Source organism: Oncorhynchus tshawytscha, linkage group LG04 (genome assembly GCF_018296145.1).
Source record: "Oncorhynchus tshawytscha isolate Ot180627B linkage group LG04, Otsh_v2.0, whole genome shotgun sequence".
Taxonomy (NCBI): Eukaryota; Metazoa; Chordata; class Actinopteri; order Salmoniformes; family Salmonidae; genus Oncorhynchus; species Oncorhynchus tshawytscha.
The window spans coordinates 74,095,414-74,113,253 of NC_056432.1; the positions used below are offsets into that span (position 1 = coordinate 74,095,414).

Sequence of the window (17,840 nt, forward strand, 5' to 3'; positions counted from 1 at the left end):
CCACTGTTCCTAGGCAGTCATTGTACTTAATAATTTGTTCTTAACCGACTTGCCTAGTTAAATAAAATAGCTTTTTTATTTTTTTTTTTTTATCTTCAATTAATTTACTCGTTTCTGAATTAATTATTTTTTTGGTTCCTATTCTGTCAACTTCTTAGTCCCATACAGCTGCTGATAGTCTAAATAAAAGTATAACCCTGGTGGTTCAAGCACTGAATGCTGATTGGCTGAAAGCCATGGTAAATGAGAACGTATACCACAGGTATGACAAAACATTTATTTTTACTGTTATTTACGTTTGTAACCAGTTTATAATGGCGATAAGGCACCTCTGGGTATATGGCTAATATACCACGGCTAAGGGCTGTTCTTATGCACGACACAACGCAGAGCACCCCATTGTGCCTTACTGCTTTAATATATTCTATTCTATTTTCAAACTCTCAGGACCACAAGAACTGTGGTGAGATGACAGAGATAGAAGCTAAAGTAAAGTACGTGAAGCTAGCCAGGTCCCTAAGGACATACGGAGTGTCTTTCTTCCTGGTGAAGGTAAGAGAGTGTGTGTGTGTGTGTGTGTGTGAAGCACTAGCAGGTGCAGAAATGAGTGGGTTACAGCTGAATATCAGTAGCTTTTCATGTTGTTGCAACACCAAGGCCTCGTTCCACTCTTTCATATCAGAGGAATGTCTTCTCTTTGGAGTGGACAGAATCCAATCCCACCTGAGCATTAGGTTTAAGACCAACCAGATGACTGAAATATGCTCATCTGGCTTCTCCCAAACTACACGTTTCCTAGCCTGGTCCCTGATCTATTTGAGTTGGCTAATACAGTACAAATAAGATCAAGTACCAGGCTAGAAAAACTGACCTCATCATTATTCAGACTCCAGAGTCACACTTTCCTAGTTAAGAAATGGCAGAGCAACACAAGGCAGTGTGGTAATGATTTGAATGAATTAGACTGAGGAAATATTGCACACCCATTAATCTTATGTAGATGTGAGCTAAACAAAACTGTTTGACACATTTCTTACAACTGCTTCATATCTGGATATAGATGTTCAAGCAATACATAGAAGTGATGAACAATAAACCTTTTGATTCAAACACATCAAACACACAAATCAAACACACAAATGTTGACCGCATTATCTACCAAGAGAATTCTCTTCGATTATAATCACAGCCGTATATATCCCCCCCCAAGCAGACACATCGATGGCTCTGAACGAACTTTATTTAACTCTCTGCAAACTGGAAACGATTTATCCGGAGGCTGCATTCATTGTAGCTGGGGATTTTAACAAGGCTAATCTGAAAACAAGACTCCCTAAATTTTATCAGCATATCGATTGCGCAACCAGGGTGGAAAGACCCTGGATCATTGTTACTCTAACTTCCGCGACGCATATAAGGCCCTGCCCCGCCCCCTTTCGGAAAAGCTGACCACGACTCCATTTTGTTGATCCCTGCCTACAGACAGAAACTAAAACAAGAAGCTCCCACGCTGAGGTCTGTCCAACGCTGGTCCGACCAAGCTGACTCCACACTCCAAGACTGCTTCCATCACGTGGACTGGGAGATGTTTCGTATTGCGTCAGACAACAACATTGACGAATACGCTGATTCGGTGTGCGAGTTCATTAGAACGTGCGTTGAAGATGTCGTTCCCATAGCAACGATTAAAACATTCCCTAACCAGAAACCGTGGATTGATGGCAGCATTTGTGTGGAACTGAAGGCGCGAACCACTGCTTTTAATCAGGGCAAGGTGTCTGGTAACATGACTGAATACAAACAGTGCAGCTATTCCCTCCGCAAGGCTATCAAACAAGCTAAGCGCCAGTACAGAGACAAAGTAGAATCTCAATTCAACGGCTCAGACACAAGAGGCATGTGGCAGGGTCTACAGTTAATCACGGACTACAGGAAGAAACCCAGCCCAGTCACGGACCAGGATGTCTTGCTCCCAGGCAGACTAAATAACTTTTTGCCCGCTTTGAGGACAATACAGTGCCACTGACACGGCCTGCAACGAAAACATGCGGTCTCTCCTTCACTGCAGCCGAGGTGAGTAAGACATTTAAACGTGTTAACCCTCGCAAGGCTGCAGGCCCAGACGGCATCCCCAGCAGCGCCCTCAGAGCATGCGCAGACCAGCTGGCCGGTGTGTTTACGGACATATTCAACCAATCCATATACCAGTCTGCTGTTCCCACATGCTTCAAGAGGGCCACCATTGTTCCTGTTCCCAAGAAAGCTAAGGTAACTGAGCTAAACGACTACCGCCCGTAGCACTCACATCCGTCATCATGAAGTGCTTTGAGAGACTAGTCAAGGACCATATCACCTCCACCCTACCTGACACCCTTGACCCACTCCAATTTGCTTACCGCCCAAATAGGTCCACAGACGATGCAATCTCAACCACACTGCACACTGCCCTAACCCATCTGGACAAGAGGAATACCTATGTGAGAATGCTGTTCATCGACTACAGCTCGGCATTCAACACCATAGTACCCTCCAAGCTCGTCATCAAGCTCGAGACCCTGGGTCTCGACCCCGCCCTGTGCAACTGGGTACTGGACTTCCTGACGGGCCGCCCCCAGGTGGTGAGGGTAGGCAACAACATCTCCTCCCCGCTGATCCTCAACACTGGGGCCCCACAAGGGTGCGTTCTGAGCACTCTCCTGTACTCCCTGTTCACCCACGACTGCGTGGCCATGCACGCTCCAACTCAATCATCAAGTTTGCGGACGACACAACAGTGGTAGGCTTGATTACCAACAACGACGAGACGGCCTACAGGGAGGAGGTGAGGGCCCTCGGAGTGTGGTGTCAGGAAAATAACCTCACACTCAACGTCAACAAAACTAAGGAGATGATTGTGGACTTCAGGAAACAGCAGAGGGAACACCCCCCCATCCACATCGATGGAACAGTAGTGGAGAGGGTAGCAAGTTTTAAGTTCCTCGGCATACACATCACAGACAAACTGAATTGGTCCACTCACACAGACAGCATCGTGAGGAAGGCGCAGCAGCGCCTCTTCAACCTCAGGAGGCTGAAGAAATTCGGCTTGTCACCAAAAGCACTCACAAACTTCTACAGATGCACAATCGAGAGCATCCTGGCGGGCTGTATCACCGCCTGGTATGGCAACTGCACCGCCCTCAACCGTAAGGCTCTCCAGAGGGTAGTGAGGTCTGCACAACGCATCACCGGGGCAAACTACCTGCCCTCCAGGACACCTACACCACCCGATGCTACAGGAAGGCCATAAAGATCATCAAGGACATCAACCACCGAGCCACTGCCTGTTCACCCCGCTGTCATCCAGAAGGCGAGGTCAGTACAGGTGCATCAAAGCTGGGACCGAGAGACTGAAAAACAGCTTCTATCTCAAGGCCATCAGACTGTTAAACAGCCACCACTAACATTGAGTGGCTACTGCCAACACACTGTCAATGACACTGACTCTACTCCAGCCACTTTAATCATGGGAATTGATGGGAAATGATGTAAATATATCACTAGCCACTTTAAACAATGCTACCTTATATAATGTTACTTACCCTACATTATTCATCTCATATGCATACGTAGATACTGTACTCTATATCATCGACTGCATCCTTATGTAATACATGTATCACTAGCCACTTTAACTATGCCACTTGGTTTACATACTCATCTCATATGTATATACTGTACTCGATATCATCTACTGTATCTTGCCTATGCTGCTCTGTACCATCACTCATTCATATATCCTTATGTACATATTCTTTATCCCCTTACACTGTGTATAAGACAGTAGTTTTTTTTTGGAATTGTTAGTTAGATTACTTGTTCGTTATTACTGCATTGTCGGAACTAGAAGCACAAGCATTTCGCTACACTCGCATTAACATCTGCTAACCATGTGTATGTGACAAATAAAATTTGATTTGATTTGACATCCCACAGTGGTTTATGAGAAGGTAATATGAAGTCATAGTTGATGGATTTAAATGACTCTGGTTAAGGTGGTAGAACTGTAGCAAAGCAGTGAACACTAACTTACTCCCATCATCATCACCTCTGTGAGGTTCATTGTGTTCCTGGAAAGTGACCATGTGCCTGCAGCCTGTGCACTGGAGTGTGGCATAATGATTACTTCCCTGTGAGCAGGGAGAGAGCGCGAGGGGGGGAGACAGAGAGCAAGCACCTGGAGAGTTAACTAGTGGTTTCTGGCTGCACCTCTGCCAGGCAGGGTCTGTCCTTTTACTGCAGCCCCCACAGGGAGATAGGAGGGGCCTCCCCTGGCCCTCACCCCCTCCAGCTCCCCTGGTCACCCCTCCCCCCTCCCCGTCCCTCATCCCTCCAGTTCACCTGGTAACCCCAGACCTGTGGCCCTCATCCCTCCAGTTCCCCTGTTAACCCCAGACCTGTGGCCCTCAACCCTCCAGTTCCCCTGTTAACCCCAGACCTGTGGCCCTCAACCCTCCAGTTCCCCTGTTAACCCCAGCCCTGTGGCCCTCAACCCTCCAGTTCCCGTTAACCCCAGCCCCCGGGCCTGACCCCTCCAGTTCCCCTGGCCCTCACCCCTGCAGAGCCCATAGATACCCACTCCATCAGCAAGGCAGTGTTGAGCAACTCTTAAACACTCCTCACCTCTGTCCCTGAGTCACTCCCAATCAACTCTCCTCTCTCCCTCTGATCAGTCAGAAAAGCCACATGAGACAGAGGGAGAAGGATGCCATTTCTATTTTCGGAAAGTGAGTGGAAAGGCAGTCCATGATTCTTGATGGATTAGACATATTAAGGACTATCTTAACCATTCATGTGAATATGAAGTTTAATGAGGTTTTGGACGCTTATTTCACTCTGTTCTCTAATGAAGCTTTATTGCTTTTGATTTTCCATTGTTTTCTATTGACTGTTTTGTAATTGTATTAGAAGATTGATTAATAGTATTAATTTGTTGCGTATTTTCCACTGTTCTCTGAGTGTTAGTTGTTGCTTATTCTTCATATTCTTCATCATTCTCCAATAGGCTTTTGTTGCTTAATATTTCCCATTGTTCTGTCACACTGTTTTATAGGAGAAGATGAAGAGTAAGAATAAGCTGGTCCCCAGGCTGTTGGGGATAACCAAAGAGTCAGTGATGAGGGTGGAGGAGAAGACCAAAGACGTGGTGCAGGAGTGGCCCCTCACCACTGTAAAGAGATGGGCCGCCTCGCCCAAGAGCTTCACCCTGGTGAGAACCCCAGCGTGTGTATATATGTGTGTGTGTGTGTGGTAAGACTCCCTTCCTCAGTGCTGCCGCCTACACTTCCTATAGTCCACTAGAAGACTGACAGGGTCCACAGAGACCTCTTGTATATTATACACACAAACACCAGTCCATTATCTGCCCTCTAACATGTATGTCCGTTGTGCTGTATTTCTTAGGTAGATTACACATAGATAGACTCTCAGTAAATGAAATGTTCATCTGAATGTTTCTCTTCTCATAAACAATTAGTGTGAAGACTCTTCTCGTCACTCATTCAATTGTTCAACTTAATAAATTGAACAAACCCCCCTTTGTCTTGCCTGAATGCCCTTTGTGACTTTACTAAGAGTCAGTGACTAAAGACATGTCTAATCTAGAAGATCTCCTTTTGTAGACATGCCGTCTTTACCAACACTCAATTGAATTAATCCTCTCTGTGTTGGTACAGTTCAGGAATGTTCCCTCTGTGTCCCAAATGTTCCCTCTGCACCATATTCCCTTTAAAGTGCTCTACTTTTGACCGGAGGGAATAGGGTGCCATCTGGCATGCAACCTCTGTACCTTGATACTGAAGCTGTTGATGTTAAGCTGTACCTTTTTGGTGAATGCTTTGAAATATATTCGGAGAATTTTATTCAACCAATCATGCGTATTCCTTTGTGGGCATCCTTTCATCCATTTTCAAACCCCTGTTGGCAGGGTCAGATCAGTTTCATATTCTAAAAGATGATGTCCAGAAATAGGACTAAGGAATATAGAATGATATTCTATGGAATGTCTCCTGATATTTAACGTCCGAAGTGATTTTCTTCTTTCCCCACACAGATTCTTCCATGTGAAGTGTGCCTTTATATGACAATAACTCTAATTGGTTTAATCTGACAGTGGCTACAGCCTGCTAGCAGTTTGATGTCTAGGCTCCAGCAGCTCAATGTCTGGCGTCTGTTATAAATAACTTATTCCATACGTTCACATGAATCCCCACACACTGAGCCAAGTCCTCTATGTAAACTCATTCCATACGTTCACATGAATCCCCACACACTGAGCCAAGTCCTCTATGTAAACTCATTCCATATGTTCACATGAATCCCCACACACTGAGCCAAGTCCTCTATGTAAACTCATTCCATACGTTCACATGAATCCCCACACACTGAGCCAAGTCCTCTATGTAAACTCATTCCATACGTTCACATGAATCCCCACACACTGAACCAAGTCCTCTATGTAAACTCATTCCATACGTTCACATGAATCCCCACACACTGAGCCAAGTCCTCTATGTAAACTCATTCCATACGTTCACATGAATCCCCACACACTGAGCCAAGTCCTCTATGTAAACTCATTCCATACGTTCACATGAATCCCCACACACTGAGCCAAGTCCTCTATGTAAACTCATTCCATACGTTCACATGAATCCCCACACACTGAGCCAAGTCCTCTATGTAAACTCATTCCATACGTTCACTGCAGTGGTTGGGATCTTGCTTTGAATGTTATTACAGTAAGAGATGCTGTATACAGTTTGCCATTAGCTGGAGCATTTGTCATGAACCTCTGTGTTATTCCAGTGTGAGATGGAGCATTTGTCATGAACCTCTGTGTGTTATTCCAGTGTGAGATGGAGCATTTGTCATGAACCTCTGTGTTATTCCAGTGTGAGATGTAGCATTTGTCATGAACCTCTGTGTGTTATTCCAGTGTGAGATGGAGCATTTGTCATGAACCTCTGTGTGTTATTCCAGTGTGAGATGGAGCATTTGTCATGAACCTCTGTGTGTTATTCCAGTGTGAGATGGAGCATTTGTCATGAACCTCTGTGTGTTATTCCAGTGTGAGATGTAGCATTTGGCGTCCTGTGTTTGACTGTTGTAGGATTTGCTATGAAGCCCTGTGTGTTTGCCTCTGGTAGGGATGTATACGATTTGGTATGAAGCCGTGTGTGTTTGCCTCTGGTAGGGAGGTATAGGATTTGGTATGAAGCCGTGTGTGTTTGCCTCTGGTAGGGAGGTATAGGATTTGGTATGAAGCCGTGTGTGTTTGCCTCTGGTAGGGAGGTATAGGATTTGCCATGAAGCTGTGTGTGTTTGCCTCTGGTAGGGAGGTATAGGATTTGCCATGAAGCCATGTGTGTTTGCCTCTGGTAGGGAGGTATAGGATTTGGTATGAAGCCATGTGTGTTTGCCTCTGGTAGGGAGGTATAGGATTTGCCATGAAGCCATGTGTGTTTGCCTCTGGTAGGGAGGTATAGGATTTGGTATGGAGCCATGTGTGTTTGCCTCTGGTAGGGAGGTATAGGATTTGGTATGAAGCTGTGTGTTTGCCTCTGGTAGGGAGGTATAGGATTTGCCATGAAGCCATGTGTGTTTGCCTCTGGTAGGGAGGTATAGGATTTGCCATGAAGCCATGTGTGTTTGCCTCTGGTAGGGAGGTATAGGATTTGGTATGGAGCCATGTGTGTTTGCCTCTGGTAGGGAGGTATAGGATTTGGTATGGAGCCATGTGTGTTTGCCTCTGGTAGGGAGGTATAGGATTTGGTATGGAGCCATGTGTGTTTTGCCTCTGGTAGGGAGGTATAGGATTTGCCATGAAGCCATGTGTGTTTGCCTCTGGTAGGGAGGTATAGGATTTGGTATGAAGCCATGTGTGTTTGCCTCTGGTAGGGAGGTATAGGATTTGCCATGAAGCTGTGTGTGTTTGCCTCTGGTAGGGAGGTATAGGATTTGGTATGGAGCCATGTGTGTTTGCCTCTGGTAGGGAGGTATAGGATTTGCCATGAAGCCATGTGTGTTTGCCTCTGGTAGGGAGGTATAGGATTTGGTATGGAGCCATGTGTGTTTGCCTCTGGTAGGGAGGTATAGGATTTGGTATGAAGCTGTGTGTTTGCCTCTGGTAGGAATGTATAGGATTTGGTATGGAGCCATGTGTGTTTGCCTCTGGTAGGGAGGTATAGGATTTGGTATGAAGCTGTGTGTTTGCCTCTGGTAGGGAGGTATAGGATTTGGTATGAAGCTGTGTGTTTGCCTCTGGTAGGAATGTATAGGATTTGGTATGGAGCCATGTGTGTTTGCCTCTGGTAGGGAGGTATAGGATTTGGTATGAAGCTGTGTGTTTGCCTCTGGTAGGAATGTATAGGATTTGGTATGGAGCCATGTGTGTTTGCCTCTGGTAGGGAGGTATAGGATTTGGTATGAAGCCCTGTGTGTTTGCCTCTGGTAGGGAGGTATAGGATTTGGTATGGAGCCATGTGTGTTTGCCTCTGGTAGGGAGGTATAGGATTTGGTATGAAGCTGTGTGTTTGCCTCTGGTAGGAATGTATAGGATTTGGTATGGAGCCATGTGTGTTTGCCTCTGGTAGGGAGGTATAGGATTTGGTATGAAGCCCTGTGTGTTTGCCTCTGGTAGGGAGGTATAGGATTTGGTATGGAGCCATGTGTGTTTGCCTCTGGTAGGGAGGTATAGGATTTGCCATGAAGCCCTGTGTGTTTGCCTCTGGTAGGGAGGTATAGGATTTGGTATGGAGCCATGTGTGTTTGCCTCTGGTAGGGAGGTATAGGATTTGCCATGAAGCCCTGTGTGTTTGCCTCTGGTAGGAATGTATAGGATTTGGTATGGAGCCATGTGTGTTTGCCTCTGGTAGGGAGGTATAGGATTTGGTATGAAGCCCTGTGTGTTTGCCTCTGGTAGGGAGGTGTAGGATTTGCCATGAAGCCATGTGTGTTTGCCTCTGGTAGGGAGGTATAGGATTTGGTATGAAGCTGTGTGTTTGCCTCTGGTAGGAATGTATAGGATTTGGTATGGAGCCATGTGTGTTTGCCTCTGGTAGGGAGGTATAGGATTTGGTATGAAGCCCTGTGTGTTTGCCTCTGGTAGGGAGGTGTAGGATTTGCCATGAAGCCATGTGTGTTTGCCTCTGGTAGGGAGGTATAGGATTTGGTATGAAGCTGTGTGTTTGCCTCTGGTAGGAATGTATAGGATTTGGTATGGAGCCATGTGTGTTTGCCTCTGGTAGGGAGGTATAGGATTTGGTATGAAGCCCTGTGTGTTTGCCTCTGGTAGGGAGGTATAGGATTTGGTATGGAGCCATGTGTGTTTGCCTCTGGTAGGGAGGTATAGGATTTGGTATGAAGCTGTGTGTTTGCCTCTGGTAGGAATGTATAGGATTTGGTATGGAGCCATGTGTGTTTGCCTCTGGTAGGAATGTATAGGATTTGGTATGGAGCCATGTGTGTTTGCCTCTGGTAGGGAGGTATAGGATTTGCCATGAAGCTGTGTGTGTTTGCCTCTGGTAGGGAGGTATAGGATTTGGTATGGAGCCATGTGTGTTTGCCTCTGGTAGGGAGGTATAGGATTTGGTATGAAGCTGTGTGTTTGCCTCTGGTAGGAATGTATAGGATTTGGTATGGAGCCATGTGTGTTTGCCTCTGGTAGGGAGGTATAGGATTTGGTATGAAGCTGTGTGTGTTTGCCTCTGGTAGGGAGGTATAGGATTTGGTATGGAGCCATGTGTGTTTGCCTCTGGTAGGGAGGTATAGGATTTGGTATGAAGCCCTGTGTGTTTGCCTCTGGTAGGGAGGTATAGGATTTGGTATGGAGCCATGTGTGTTTGCCTCTGGTAGGGAGGTATAGGATTTGGTATGAAGCCCTGTGTGTTTGCCTCTGGTAGGGAGGTATAGGATTTGGTATGAAGCCGTGTGTGTTTGCCTCTGGTAGGGAGGTATAGGATTTGGTATGAAGCCGTGTGTGTTTGCCTCTGGTAGGGAGGTATAGGATTTGGTATGAAGCCGTGTGTGTTTGCCTCTGGTAGGAATGTATAGGATTTGGTATTATCCTCTGTTTGTCTGGCTGTTGTAGGCTTTTGTAATAGTCCGGTATAAAATGCTATATTTGGTATGGACCTCTGCTGTAGGATTTTGGGGAGTACCAGGAGAGCTACTACTCAGTCCAGACCACTGAGGGAGAACAGATCTCTCAGCTCATCGCTGGATACATTGACATCATCCTCAAAAAGGTGAGTTTAGGAAACCCTTTCCCATCGCAGCTAGATTATCCACTTGTTAAAGTGAGGGACACTGCTTCTAGAAAACATCAATACTCCCATGCATGTCCAAATAGTTATGCCTAAACCTACCTGCCAATCACAATGTGTTGCCTTTTAGAGAATAGCCATTGTCACCTTTGTGAATTTCTCTCTCTTTGTCTCTGTCTCTGTCTCTGTAGAAGCAAAGTAAAGACCGTTTTGGTTTAGAAGGAGATGAAGAATCCACCATGCTGGAAGAATCTGTCTCCCCTAAGAAGTATGTGAACTGTTATATAATGCTCAGCAACACACACTAGTAGTGTCGTACAGACCAGGGTTGTGTTAATTAGGGCACGCAACAGAAAACATTTCAAAATGAAAGAGGGTATATTATTGGGGAGATCCAGTTAGTCTCGCCTGTTTTTGTCCGTTCAGTGGCTAATGAAGCCAACATGGCCTCAGTCCCTTTTTATGTTCCAGCTATAATGTATAGATCTCATAAATACACCTGACTGTACTCATGAACACTTCCCCATCAGTGAGGATAGTATTGTCCCTTAGGATCAACTTCCTCTGTTGGAGTTTCTCTTTTTCTCCGTTCTCTCCGTCCGGATAAACAACACTTTTATCTGAACTTCCCTAATTACACGCGTATTAGTCCCTTTATCTACATAGAGCTGTCGTTAAATTACGTAAGCTGTTTTCCTGTCTAGTCTCAATTGATGTTTCCGTTCCTGTACTGAGGGAATATTGGCCTTGATAGTGTCCCAAATGGCTCCCTATTTAGTGCATTACTTTTGGCCAGAGCCCTATGTGCCCTGATCAAAAGTAGCACACTAATTAGGGAATAGCGTGCCATTTGAGACACAGACTTTGTGTTGTTCCCTTATCTGGGCCAGTCAGTGTGGAGGATAGCATAGAGGGCCTAAGGGAAGACACAGGCATTAATACTGCAAACTCACAGGAAACCAAACCTGGAAGGCTTCGTCTGAAGAATAACAGAGTCTTGTTCCTGGAAGAACACAATGAAGGTTTGATGTCGGCCGTGGTTCCTGTTAGCACCACACACACACACACACACACACACACACACACACCGAGTCTGGCAAACAGACACCACCATCCTTCGATAGTTGGACCACCTGTGGATGGTATCGATAATTATGTGATGAATATTAATTATCACAGATGCGTTTTTTTGAAAATCATGCACAGACCATAGTTAATTCATGTAGAATTTGTCTGTTTATCTGCGTGTTTCCAGGTCGACGATCCTGCAGCAGCAGTTTAACCGTGTGGGTCGTGTGGAGCATGGCTCTGTGGCTCTACCAGGGGTGATCAGGTCTGGCTCTATAGGAGCAGAGTCTCTCAGCATGGGCACCATGCCTTCTGCACAGCAACAGGTCATCATGGGACAGATGCACCGAGGACACATGCCACCACTGGTGAGAGCAGGAATGCAATGTTACATGTCCTCTCTCACACACACACACACACACACACACACACACACACACACACACACACACACACACACACTTTCACACACCCCTCACTTTCTGTCTCTCTCTCCACTTCTTTCTCTCTCTCTCTCTCTCTCTCTCTCTCTCTCTCTCTCTCTCTCTCTCTCTCTCTCTCTCTCTCTCTCTCTCTCTCTCTCTCTCTCTCACACACATCCTCTTTTAATATGTATCTCTCTCTCTCCATCTCATATCTCTATACGTGTTTAGTAGATATTAATCATGTCTGTATGTTTGTTCTCTCCAGAGCTCGGCCCAGCAGGCCCTGATGGGGACCATCAACACCAGTATGCAGGCAGTACAGCAGGCACAGGCTGATCTGGGGGAGGTGGACAACCTGCCTCCTCTGGGACAGGACATGGTGTGGACACACACACACACACACACACACTTGTCTCCACTGGGACAGGACATGGTGAGGAGGACATATAACAGCATTCTGACCGTCACACACAGATAAGCACACACAGCACTCAGCTAATTTCATACCCTATTAACTTATAATTAAGTTGTTAATACTCTTAAAGCTTCTGATCCAAATCTTTACATTTTATTTACATTTACATTTTCACTCCTTAAAATAAATGTAACTACGTCTATGCTCACCCTAGTGCTGTTCTCTCAATGCATTCTCCCTGCTTCAGCTCCTAGATCACATTCATCCTCCAACTCCCATCCTGACTTTCTGATGTTTCATTCTTCTTATTTACTTGTATGTTCTGCAATTCAGCTTTTAGCTGCCAAGTACCACCTTCATGTGATAATTCTGATGAACCAGTACCATCTCTCTCCTCCAGGCATCCAAGGTGTGGATCCAGAACAAGGTGGATGAGTCCAAACATGAGATCCACTCCCAGGTGGACGCCATCACCGCAGGAACAGCTTCTGTGGTCAACCTCACCGCTGGTACGTGGCTTTGGGATGACTCAGGAAATGACCATTTTTACAAGAAGTTTTTCTTCATTTTTACGTCTTGTGGTTTTAAATTATTCACACTTGACATTTTTCAAATTAATGATCTGGTTTTCATTACGTGTAAATCTACAGTAATGGTGAACTGGTATCCATTATAATGTGTACTAGTGGGCCATGCGAGCTGGCAGTATTCTTCATATCATTGGTTTGGTGCCATGCTGAACCCAGCCAAGGGACAGTCGGTGCTTCAACCATCTGTTTCAATATAAGGGGACTTCCCTGCTCTGTTGTCCAGTCGCAATCAGAGAAGAGTGCTGATATAGGATCAGTTTGGCCTTTCAGACCATCGTATAGTGAATAAGATGACATGGACAAGGGGTCCTGATCCTGGACCAGCGCTCTGAGATGCTTTATACGGTCCCTGACCCTTTCCCCTTTATCTAAACGTCTGGTCATTCCCACCAGCAGTCTCATGTCTAAACAGAATGATCTAATGTGACATGCTGAATTGACTGGCTGAGTGTAACATGGGTATATGTTTGACACATACTGGCTCACTGTACTGCACCCTGTTAGGTACCCAGAGGACAGGCCAGAAGGGCTTGAGATGGTTAACTTGGCTCTCTTTATCTCTGTCTCGTTTTTTCATTCTCCTTCTCTATCCTCTCTGCCTCTTTCCATCCCCACTCTCTTTCACTTTTGCTTACTATACTCTATTCCCTCTGCCGCTCTCTCTCTCGTCCCCTCCCCTCCCCTCCTTCCTCCCTCCCTTTTATAGGTGACCCGACAGACACAGACTACACTGCAGTGGGCTGTGCCATCACCACCATCTCCTCCAACCTGACAGAGATGTCTAAGGGTGTGAAGCTACTGGCTGCTCTTATAGAGGACGACACGGGCGGGAGCAATGACCTTATGGGTGCCGCTAGGAACCTTGCCGGGGCCGTCTCTGACCTGCTCAAGGCTGTGGAGCCTGCCTCCGGAGAGGTGAGACAGGGCTGGCGGAGGCAGATGACTCAGCACTGGTCCAGGAGAGCCTAGAGTGTTTACGGCCTTTTGTTCCAGCTTAGTGCAAAGCAAGCACACTTGAAACAAAAGCCTGCAGATTGGCCTACTGCGGCTTTCCGTGGCCAGAGTTCTATACCAACAATGCTTCAGCCCAACACCTGTGGTATCTGAAGAGCACATGAGCTGGCTTCTACACATGATTCAATGTTCTAGACTTACTTGGGCCTCTCATTAAGTTCCATTGTCCCTGATATAAGGCATTTTATATTCTCTTTAGTAACAGAACAAACATCACAGTTGATCTTTCCCAGTTGTATTGCCTTTAAAGAGAGGGTAACAGAAGGCTGTAGAGTGTGTTAGGTTTGACCTCTGATTGATTGGAGGTGTTTATACTGTACTTATCACTAATGCACCACTGGCCTCAATAATACCAACTGAGCTCCTACTGTTTTCATATGGTGGCACTCCTCCCAGTTACAAGGCTTAATTTGATTAATATTTCCCTTTTTTAGGGAGTGTGTGTGTGTGTCATGTGTTGGCTGTCTATTGTATTCCTGCCCTCATGTCTGAACAGAGACAGATGGCCAGAGACCGACAGCCAGGCAGAACCATAACAAAATATGGCCATTTGAGCTATTCAACCTTCCTTTGCTACTGTGTGTTTTGTTCACGTTGAACAAAACAAAGGCTGGTGAGGATAATTCTGCTGTGAATGATTCATCACTGCCATGTTGAATAATGGATTTCACATCTGGGGAGGCAGGGTAGCCTAGTGGTTAGAGCGTTGGACTAGTAACCGAAAGGTTGCAAGTTCAAATCCCGAGCTTACAAGGTACAAATCTGTCGTTCTGCCCTTGAACAGGCAGTTAACCCACTGTTCCTAGGCCGTCATTGAAAATAAGAATTTGTTCTTAACTGACTTGCCTGGTTAAATAAAGGTAAAATAAACATAGACCTGCACCAGTTCACTATGCTCACAGTGTTCTCTTCAAGGCCAGTTGGGATAATAATGTTTTTGGGAGATTCTGTCTTGACAATATGAAAATACCCTGATGTGGATTCAGAAATACAGTAGCTCATCTAAACTAATCTGGTGTGTCGACCTTCTGGGGTTAAGCGTAGATGCTGAGCCAGCTGTAATTTAGGTCTACCTACCGTAGACCCCACGTGGGCTAACCCTTGTGCCATAGCTGTACTCTGACTTCCTGTTCTCTCAGCCCCGTCAGACAGTGCTGAGTGCAGCAGGCAGTATAGGCCAGGCCAGTGGGGACCTGCTTCTTCAGATAGGAGAGAACGAGTCAGACGAGAGGTTCCAGGTAAGTTTGTTTATTTTAAATTTTTCTCATTACAACCATTCACATGCGATTCAGACTCGGCACATTTAGAGGGATTATTCTGCAGTTGCACCCAATCTCATGGGATTGGACATGAATAATGGTGAGGACCATTTCAGGAGGTGCTGATGATCCTGGCCAAGGCGGTGGCCAACGCGGCAGCCATGATGGTGCTGAAGGCTAAGAACGTGGCCCAGGTGGCAGACGACACGGCCCTACAGAACAGAGTCATCGCTGCTGCCACGCAGTGTGCCCTCTCCACCTCCCAGCTGGTGGCCTGTGCCAAGGTACAACACTGTAGACCTTTCACACACTCCCACTGACATTTCATCATGATGAGAATGATGTGAGAGGGGGAAAGGTTTGTGGCAGTGCTGCGGTGGATAATTCAACAACAGTAGCTATGATTCTTCCACTTCAATAACCCAGGTAAAGTTAGTAACTTCAATAACCCAGGTAAAGTTAGTAACTTCAATAACCCCAGGTAAAGTTAGTAACTTCAATAACCCAGGTAAAGTTAGTAACTTCAATAACCCCAGGTAAAGTTAGTAACTTCAATAACCCCAGGTAAAGTTAGTAACTTCAATAACCCAGGTAAAGATAGTAACTTCAATAACCCAGGTAAAGTTAGTAACTTCAATAACCCAGGTAAAGTTCCTAACTTCAATAACCCCAGGTAAAGTGATTAACTTCAATAACCCAGGTAAAGTTCCTAACTTCAATAACCCCAGGTAAAGTTACTAACTTCAATAACCCCAGGTAAAGTTACTAACTTCAATAACCCCAGGTAAAGTGATTAACTTCAATAACCCCAGGTAAAGTGATTAACTTCAATAACCCCAGGTAAAGTTACTAACTTCAATAACCCCAGGTAAAGTGACTAACTTCAATAACCCCAGGTAAAGTTCCTAACTTCAATAACCCCAGGTAAAGTGATTAACTTCAATAACCCAGGTAAAGTGATTAACTTCAATAACCCCAGGTAAAGTTACTAACTTCAATAACCCCAGGTAAAGTGAGTAACTTCAATAACCCCAGGTAAAGTGAGTAACTTCAATAACCCCAGGTAAAGTTAGTAACTTCAATAACCCAGGTAAAGATAGTAACTTCAATAACCCCAGGTAAAGTTAGTAACTTCAATAACCCCAGGTAAAGTTCCTAACTTCAATAACCCCAGGTAAAGTTCCTAACTTCAATAACCCCAGGTAAAGTTAGTAACTTCAATAACCCCAGGTAAAGTAGTAACTTCAATAACCCCAGGTAAAGTGATTAACTTCAATAACCCCAGGTAAAGTTACTAACTTCAATAACCCCAGGTAAAGTGACTAACTTCAATAACCCCAGGTAAAGTGATTAACTTCAATAACCCCAGGTAAAGTGACTAACTTCAATAACCCCAGGTAAAGTTACTAACTTCAATAACCCCAGGTAAAGTGACTAACTTCAATAACCCCAGGTAAAGTGATTAACTTCAATAACCCCAGGTAAAGTGATTAACTTCAATAACCCCAGGTAAAGTTAGTAACTTCAATAACCCCAGGTAAAGTGATTAACTTAACCTTAACTTCAATAACCCCAGGTAAAGTGATTAACTTCAATAACCCCAGGTAAAGTGATTAACTTCAATAACCCCAGGTAAAGTGATTAACTTCAATAACCCCAGGTAAAGTGATTAACTTCAATAACCCCAGGTAAAGTGATTAACTTCAATAACCCCAGGTAAAGTGACTAACTTCAATAACCCCAGGTAAAGTGATTAACTTCAATAACCCAGGTAAAGTGATTAACTTCAATAACCCCAGGTAAAGTGATTAACTTCAATAACCCCAGGTAAAGTGACTAACTTCAATAACCCCAGGTAAAGTGATTAACTTCAATAACCCCAGGTAAAGTGAGTAACTTCAATAACCCCAGGTAAAGTGACTAACTTCAATAAAGGTAAAGTGATTAACTTCAATAACCCCAGGTAAAGTGATAACTTCAATAACCCCTTCAATAACCCCCCCAATAACCCCAGGTAAAGTGATTAACTTCAATAACCCCAGGTAAAGTGATTAACTTCAATAACCTTCAATAACCCCAGGTAAAGTGATTAACTTCAATAACCCCAGGTAAAGTGACTAACTTCAATAACCCCAGGTAAAGTTAGTAACTTCAATAACCCCAGGTAAAGTGATTAACTTCAATAACCCCAGGTAAAGTGATTAACTTCAATAACCCCAGGTAAAGTGATTAACTTCAATAACCCCAGGTAAAGTGATTAACTTCAATAACCCCAGGTAAAGTGATTAACTTCAGGTAAAATAACTTCAATAACCCCAGGTAAAGTGATTAACTTCAATAACCCCAGGTAAAGTGATTAACTTCAATAACCCCAGGTAAAGTGATTAACTTCAATAACCCCAGGTAAAGTTACTAACTTCAATAACCCCAGGTAAAGTGATTAACTTCAATAACCCCAGGTAAAGTGAGTAACTTCAATAACCCCAGGTAAAGTGAGTAACTTCAATAACCCCAGGTAAAGTGAGTAACTTCAATAACCCCAGGTAAAGTGATTAACTTCAATAACCCCAGGTAAAGTGACTAACTTCAATAACCCCAGGTAAAGTGATTAACTTCAATAACCCCAGGTAAAGTGATTAACTTCAATAACCCCAGGTAAAGTTAGTAACTTCAATAACCCCAGGTAAAGTGATTAACTTCAATAACCCCAGGTAAAGTGAGTAACTTCAATAACCCCAGGTAAAGTGATTAACTTCAATAACCCC

The 17,840-nt window shown here is 44.7% G+C and overlaps 1 protein-coding gene across 1 annotated transcript in view; it reads left to right on the forward strand.

The window, feature by feature from the left end:
- LOC112249374 (talin-2-like) overlaps positions 1 to 17,840 on the forward strand; it is a gene marked incomplete at its 3' end in the record, with an annotated part of 114,391 nt that overhangs the window by 64,785 nt on the left and 31,766 nt on the right. Inside the window, 10 exon segments of the mRNA XM_042321220.1 lie at positions 448 to 552; positions 5,093 to 5,248; positions 10,185 to 10,286; positions 10,496 to 10,572; positions 11,560 to 11,740; positions 12,063 to 12,176; positions 12,613 to 12,721; positions 13,509 to 13,717; positions 14,956 to 15,054; positions 15,192 to 15,359. Coding sequence (XP_042177154.1) covers positions 448 to 552; positions 5,093 to 5,248; positions 10,185 to 10,286; positions 10,496 to 10,572; positions 11,560 to 11,740; positions 12,063 to 12,176; positions 12,613 to 12,721; positions 13,509 to 13,717; positions 14,956 to 15,054; positions 15,192 to 15,359 — 1,320 coding nt within the window.